The 7542-nt window shown below is 34.9% G+C and overlaps 1 protein-coding gene across 1 annotated transcript; it reads right to left on the bottom strand.

Moving 5' to 3' along the window:
• Positions 1–3199: 3199 nt before the first annotated feature.
• Positions 3200–5428, bottom strand: LOC139891709 (uncharacterized). The gene is made up of 3 exons (XM_071874689.1): positions 4233–5428; positions 3386–3539; positions 3200–3304 (listed from the first exon to the last, which is right to left on the bottom strand). Exons 1-3 carry the CDS (start codon positions 5426–5428, stop codon positions 3200–3202), a joined length of 1455 nt encoding a protein of 484 aa, XP_071730790.1.
• Between the last annotated feature and the right edge of the window lie 2114 nt (positions 5429–7542).

The following is a 7542-nucleotide window of genomic DNA, read 5'->3' as shown; positions in this document are numbered from 1 at the left end:
CAGAGACTAGCGGCCTCAGTAAGCTATTAAGCTCGAGCAATTCACTGCTAGTTCTCCCGCTCGATACCCTTGTCCAACACCCAGAATAACGTGCGTAGCACATCATGCCAGTATGCGGCACGCCGTGCCACAAAGAGCCTACCAAAGTTGAACCTGGTGATCTGGCACGCCATGCCACTTGTGTTTCTTCTCCGGTTCAGCCATAAAACGTTACAAAATAGCCAGATATGCTTGAAACGCGATGATGCGCAACCCAAATCGACTTCTGAGCTCAAGTATCTTCAAAAATCCGCAACAAACTTCGAACAATGCTCTAAGAATGTATTCTTCAATCTTTAACCACAAATGAGCTAAACACCTGCAAAAACACACAAAATCACGATAAACGAAACCGATATTGCGACAAGAAATGTATATGATTTAAACAATATCAATAACATTTTTTACAGGGCGTCAATTGACGAAAAATGAACGTCTATTTATTTCAAGACGGGAAAGAAAATTTTGACACCTAATCAAGTTGACACGTCATTTTTAAATTATTATTTTATTTTCGTTTACATCCAATTACTCAATCACATTTTAACTTGTCACCCAAAATTTTTTACTTAAAATTTGACTCTCGCCGTAACCAACCCATCAAAAATTACACTAAGATAAAGATTTTTTACTTAAAATTTGTATTCTTTTCTCTTTCCGAGATAAAGATTTGTAATAAAGTTTTCGTTTTTTGCCAAAAAAAAATAAAAAAAAAATACACTAAGATGTCACATACAAAAACCTCCTAAAAAACCACGAATTTGTCTTCTTGTCACAATCACAATAACGTGGTAGTCAAAATGTTTACAACCGCCTTCTCATTTTGATAATAAACTAGAAAGTTACCGACCGCGCGTTGCGGCGGTGGAATTCGGTTCGTAGTGCGGTTGTGCATATTGTTTTCGATACTAGTAAATATATACATTAAACTGCTCCTAAACATACTTTATTGTTAAAGTCCTACTAACTTATCCAGAAAGTGCTACTAACTTATCCAGATATATCCATAATATTTACATTAAACTGCCAGTAAGTTAAACTGCTCCTAAACATAACATATGCATATTTTATTGTTTTATTCAGATATATGCATGCATAATATCTACATTAAACTGCTACTAAGCTGACTTTATTCTTTCTTTTTTTTGTAGGTACTTTCTTGTGATTCACGGAATAGGGCTCTTTTTGGCATTTGGGTTTCCTGCTGGTTCTTTTTCTGTGTTTGGTGTCTGAGGAAATGGGGTTTGGATGGGAGTGTTGCTTGTTGTTGGCGCATCGTGTAGGTTGGTTGTTGGTGTTGTTGGTGATATAAGTTTGGTTAGGATAAACTCTGGTAATCCATATGTGCTGTCGCTGTATTTGAATTCCAAGGTGTGTTTGGTTCCTTCTAGTTGTTTGATTTGTGGTGGGATTTCTTTTTTGTTATTGTAGCCCATTGTTGTGACCAACGTTTTGCAGTCTACACCTACTAACTTGTCAGCTGCATCTGAGAAGAATGTAAATATTGTTGTTCCTGAGTCGCCAGAGAATGTGGATTTGAATGAGTAGCTGTGTAAGAAAATATTATTAGAATTGTAGTTGATGTAGATAGTAATGTGTTTTAGTGTTTGAATATACCTTGCAATGTATTCGCCTTTTGTGTCGTGGTTTTTGCACTGTCCGTAAGGTGGGTCATCACTTAGGATTCTTCGGCAGGCTGGACATCCGTAGTAGAACCAATCTCTGTTTCTCAGAATGTAGCCTATTGTGCCTTCACATATGTAAAATCGTCCCTGCATTATATGTTTTGTCAGATGATATGATAAACAACGAACATCTATATTAATAATTATTTATACTGGAGGAGAAAGCAAGATAAACAAAAGTTCAAGTAGTGGAGACATTCACATGATACAAGAATCCAAAACGAAGTGAAGAAACAAACAAAGCATATTACAGATCCAAAGTAAAAAATTTTGTAGACATGATGCATCACTTAACAGTTAATACTATTTTTTACACTATTAATTTAATTAAATTTATAATAATTGATGAATAGTGCTCAATTTTTTTATTTCATCATCATCCATTACCATAAAAAATAATAATAACAATAATAAATAATAATGCATGCATCTATTTTTTATTTAGAAGCAAACCATTCAACAAATACAAAGCCTAGAGGAAGAGCACAAGAGATGCATACGTTTGTATAATGATACGTTCCAAATATTGAAAAAGGTTGTGTTTTTACCTGTTGTGTTATTGGGTTGTATTCCATTAAGTCTGCAAGTGTGTATGCTCGTTGTTCAAGCGTATTTGCGATTAGCAGAGGCTTTTTCTCGATGATTTCTTTGTACCTGTAAGAGTATTATTTGGGAATGTTAATGCAATTAATTATGGGAATTGAAATTGTATTTAAGACTTTATTACAATTGGATTGATTGGTGGAAATCTTCTATGTCTGGGTTGAAGAAGTATTGACTCGCTGAAGTTGTTGAAAGTTGAGTATTCCCTGTAACTGCAACAACATTTAGTTTTTTAGAAAATACATATATTTGAATAATGTTAAAACTTTAGTTACGATCCTGGTTATGTTTTGTTTTGTTTTTTTTTTTTTTTTTTTTTTTTTGTTTTTTTTTTCAAGTAGAGAACTTACATGTATTGTGCTTTACCCAGCATGATGTTATTGCTATGATGACTGATGGTGGTAATGAGAGGTAAGTTTCCATGTCAAATGTTGTCGCCATCTCGCCCCATAATGTTACCTCTATTGGCATTTCACTGTTATAAAAGGTGTTGAGTTTTTTATTTGTATGTGATATGTTAATTGTGTAATGATGGGAAAAGAAAGTTGTTTACCTGGTATTCATAATTTCTATTGTTCGGAGATATGTAATTTCCTTGTTTGGTGCTTTACCTTCACTTTCTTCGATATTTCCAATAGGTAGTACACATCCAATGTAATCTATTTGGTCATAAAATGTTGTTATTTTCTGCATGCTTATGATTTAGCTGTTGTTTGTTACGTACCAGTAATCGTTGAGATTTGTAGACGATTAAAGGGGGTAAATTCGAAATGTTGGGTTGGAAAGCCTATAGCTGGTATGGATTGTATTGCTAGTTGATCACCAATTGATAAGTATGTTGTATTTGATATTGCCTGGTCGTATTTGTTGATTTATCGACAGATGAAGTTTGACAATCTGAATGCTGAATTGATCTGGACGACCTCTGTGAAATGGCGTTTTTGACTGAAATCTGATATGGCTTGTATGGCATTTCCCTGTCCAAATTATTATAGCTTATGGTTTTAGTATCGTGTAAAATAGAATTAGAATCATTGTAGATTTTGAAAGAAGCTTACGTGTATATCTAGTAGGAGTGTGCAAAATCCAGCAGGTTTTCGAGTTTTGGGGCGTTTGATTACCCATTGTCTGTAGACTATGACCTCGATGGCTTTTAGTCTATCTCCTGGGCGTAAAGCAGATATTGGTACAACTTCAGTTTCGTGTTCCATCCTGCATTCATCATTAAAATTTTGTTGTTAGTTTTTATTATTCCTGAGTAAAGTAGACATATAAATATATACAGATATGCGCTGTTAACTTATATATATATATATATATATATATATATATATATATATATATATATATATATATATATATATATATATATATAGGAATTTGACCTGTGAGTTAAATATAGTTTGTAAAAAATCTTTATATACAATATTTTTTGTGACATTATGATCTCGACCCTCCTGTTTTTTAATAAGAATTTTTAGACCATGTGGGGTTGTAGCTCTAGATAAGGCTACATAGAGTTGACCATGACCAAAAACGGGTTTAGGAAGATAGACGCCAATTTTATTTAAAGATTGGCCTTGACTCTTGTTGATGGTCATTGCATAAGATACTTTTATTGGGAACTGGACTCTTTTGAAAACATATGGTAACACGTTATCCTTGTAAATAAGGGAGATTCTAGGTAGGTAAACTTTTTGGCCGATTCTGGTTCCCGTGATGATTTTGGCCTCAATGTGTTGTGAAAGTAGTTGTGTTGTAATCATCCGTGTTCCGTTACATAGACTACCAGCTATGTTTAGATTTCGGAGCAAAATAACAGGAATTCCAGTTTTCAGAGTTAGTTGATGAGGTGGTAGGTTTGGAAAATTTTGAGAATTTAGATATTCCATTGGGTATAATAACTCTGTTTGTCCTCCGTCATTGCTGTAGGGAGTTGCAGAGTCATAACTTGTATATGTTTTCGATTCTTTTTCGATTCGTATCAGGATTGCTTCGTTAATTGCATCAGCCGTCTCATTTTTTGGGCATACAATTGCCTGTTGTTGTAGCTGTAGTGGGTTGGGGTGATATAGTAACTTGTCACTGTATATGAAGGATATCAGGTTTGTGAGGCCATCTTCATCGTCTCTGATACAGTATTGGTTGGGGATTTTAACCCATGATGTGTTATGTGGATCACATTCATCAGGTTCGCCAATGGTGCCGTTTCCAATTTGTAGTAGCCAATTTGCAAATAACCTAATATTTTCCTTATCAATTTCCGAGAGGTTTGGTTGTTGTAGTCGCATGTTTTCTTCGAGTGTTATTATATGGAAGTGATTCCATAAAGGTGAATGAGTTATAGAAGCGTCTAGTATTTCTACTTTGCCACAGCCTTTTATGACAGGAAGAGTTTGACGGAAATCCCCGCCAAGAACGAAACTTAAACCTCCAAATGGAGTGTCTGCTTTCTCGAAAATGTCTCTTAACGTCCGATCGAGTTCTTCTAAACATTTGCGATTATTCATTGGGACCTCATCCCATATGATAAGCTCTGTTTTTCTTAGCAAGGTTGCCATGTGTGTTTTCTTTTTTATATTACACACACTTTCATCAGTTATATCGATTGGTATTCTGAACCGTGAGTGAGCCGTTTGACCTGATGGTAAAAATAATGAGGCGATTCCAGATGAGGCGACTGCTAGGACTATTTTTCCTTCAGCTCGTAATGATGTTGTTAATGTTTTCCAAAGAAATGTTTTTCCCGTACCACCGTGTCCATAAACAAAAATCAGCTCTTGTTTCTGGTTGGCGTTCGAGTTCATTACTGCATCGTATACAGTTCGTTGTTTCTGATTGAGTTGTGTTAACAGTATGGTTTTTTCATTTGATAGAGCCTCTCGATCATAATTTCTTTCTTCCATAATTAACCTATTGTGCAGATCATCCAATAAATTTTGTGGCACCGCTGGTAATCCGAAGTCGGTTACATTTCTTGAATGTTCAGTTAGGAGGATTTGTAATTCATACAAAACGTAACTTTCTAAATCGTCTGAATTTATTGTTATTTTGGACATGTGTAAAGTTGCTGCTGTCTGGATTGGAATGTCATCCGACATTAGCTTCCAAGTTTGCTTCCATTATCTTAATGGGTCAGCAACATCACAAAACATAAATATGTGAGAAAAGAGAGTACGAAGCTCAGCGGATGTTGCACTTACACTTGCCTCTTCTATGGCAGATAGCCATTCTTTGTCATCACCTAGAAGACCCATTGCCAAGCACGCCTCTCGATATGTGCAATATAGATAACCATTAACTGTCATGACGTCTTTGAATGAAGTACAACCTTTTTGATGACATAATAGCATCCTAAGGAAAAAAACTTCACCAAATGCAGGATGCATGTATGACAGTCTACCAATGGATGGCTTATTAAGATTGAATATTCGTTTCCATCTTTTCTCGTTTAAAACCCACACAAATTCTAGTGGGAAATCTAGATAAGTAAGATGTCTCCCATCAGTTGAACATCTGTTGTAATACAGCCATTCTGTGAGAGTTGTTTTTTTGTTGATGGGATTTTTAATAATGGATCGTATTCGTTGGTTGGAACGGAATTTCACTAATTGCGTATTTTCTAAATGCACTGAAAGAATTTGTACTGCTGGTTCTCTGAAGTGTATTGGGAAGTTGAAAATTCTCCAAGAAGCCTCATGAGCACAAATAAAGCGAGCATCTACAAAGTTTTGGATTTCATCAATATTTGATGGTTGTTGTGCATCGCTTGATGAAGCATTTCCTATCGGTCTAGGTATATGGGCGGCTATACGGTCCGTGCCTTTTGATATGTATTTGAAAAGGTACTTTATCAACATTGTCCAGCCGCACCATTCAACATTAATATGCGCGTGGAATCGAAGGCACAAAACTCGATTATATGGTACGACATATCCAATATCAAGTCTGCATATACCTGAGAAAATAATAGCATATGCTTTGTCAATAACCATTATCAAGTTACATGCAATTTAAAACAGTAATTAAAGTTGTATATAGTATTAAAAAAAAAAATTTAATTCATACCTTTGTCCACTGAGATTCCTGTATCACGCCTACGATAATGCACATACCCATCTTTATCAAAATAGGTGCTTTCATTATAAGGTTTTGGGAATTTTTTGGCACACATAACATTTTTGTTGTAGGAAGATGATGAACCCGTTTCAATATTTTGCATACACGGGGCATCTCTGTTAACTGAGCTGCATGGACCGTGCATCATCATTTCTGATATTACTTTGAAACCATCTGGATCTGTTTTTGGATCCGGTAATTCGGCAGATACATATTGATCAACGTCACGGGGATCAGATGAGTTTGATGCAGACTTGATCCACAATAACGTATGACAATGCGGTAGGCCTCTTTTTTGGAACTCAACTGTGCATAAAACTACATATTGTAATAGACAGTAAAAAAACATAGTCAGTTGCTAATCAATTTTTAAGACTATTTTTTAAAAATGTCGCAGCGGCCATTTATTTATATCTACCATTTGTGACTGAAATTCAATTATTTTATTCGAAAAATAGACTATGACAATCTAATTAGAAGTGTAAAGTAATTCTGCATATGAAATATAAAACTGGTAGTTTTTTTTTTTTAATATATATGTATATATATACATATTGAATGATTTAACAAATAAAAGACTATGAGTATTGTACCTGCTGTGTAGGTTCCAAATAATTCTTCCTCTTTTAAAACATTTATAAACATCTTCGGTTTCATGTAGAAAACTCTAGCAACTATGTCGGCACGATCATTAGCTGTTAAATATTGATATTTTCCAAGGTATCGTCTAATTTCTGGCCACTTTGAATTGCAGGTAAATGTTATAAAATATCTAGGATTTCCATGAACACGGCATATTGCTAACGCATCTAAATAATGGCTGTACATATATCTCGGACCACCAGTAAAAGATGCTGGTAAAATGGTTCTTGAACCTACATCAGATCCAAAGTGATCACCCCTATATAACGCATCATACAAACCAGATATGTATTCATTTCGTATATCTTGTTGATGATTCCTGATATAATCAAGTCTATCTAACTCTAAACTACAGTAGGCAGTCACAATATATTGTTGGTATAACCGACCGCATCTTGACAAAAGTCCAAATTTGTTGTATCTATCGTGTAATTGATAGCTATAGAACATATTC

This window comes from Rutidosis leptorrhynchoides, chromosome 1 (genome assembly GCF_046630445.1).
Source record: "Rutidosis leptorrhynchoides isolate AG116_Rl617_1_P2 chromosome 1, CSIRO_AGI_Rlap_v1, whole genome shotgun sequence".
Classification (NCBI taxonomy): domain Eukaryota; kingdom Viridiplantae; phylum Streptophyta; class Magnoliopsida; order Asterales; family Asteraceae; genus Rutidosis; species Rutidosis leptorrhynchoides.
This window is presented reverse-complemented; position numbering and strand designations above follow the sequence as displayed.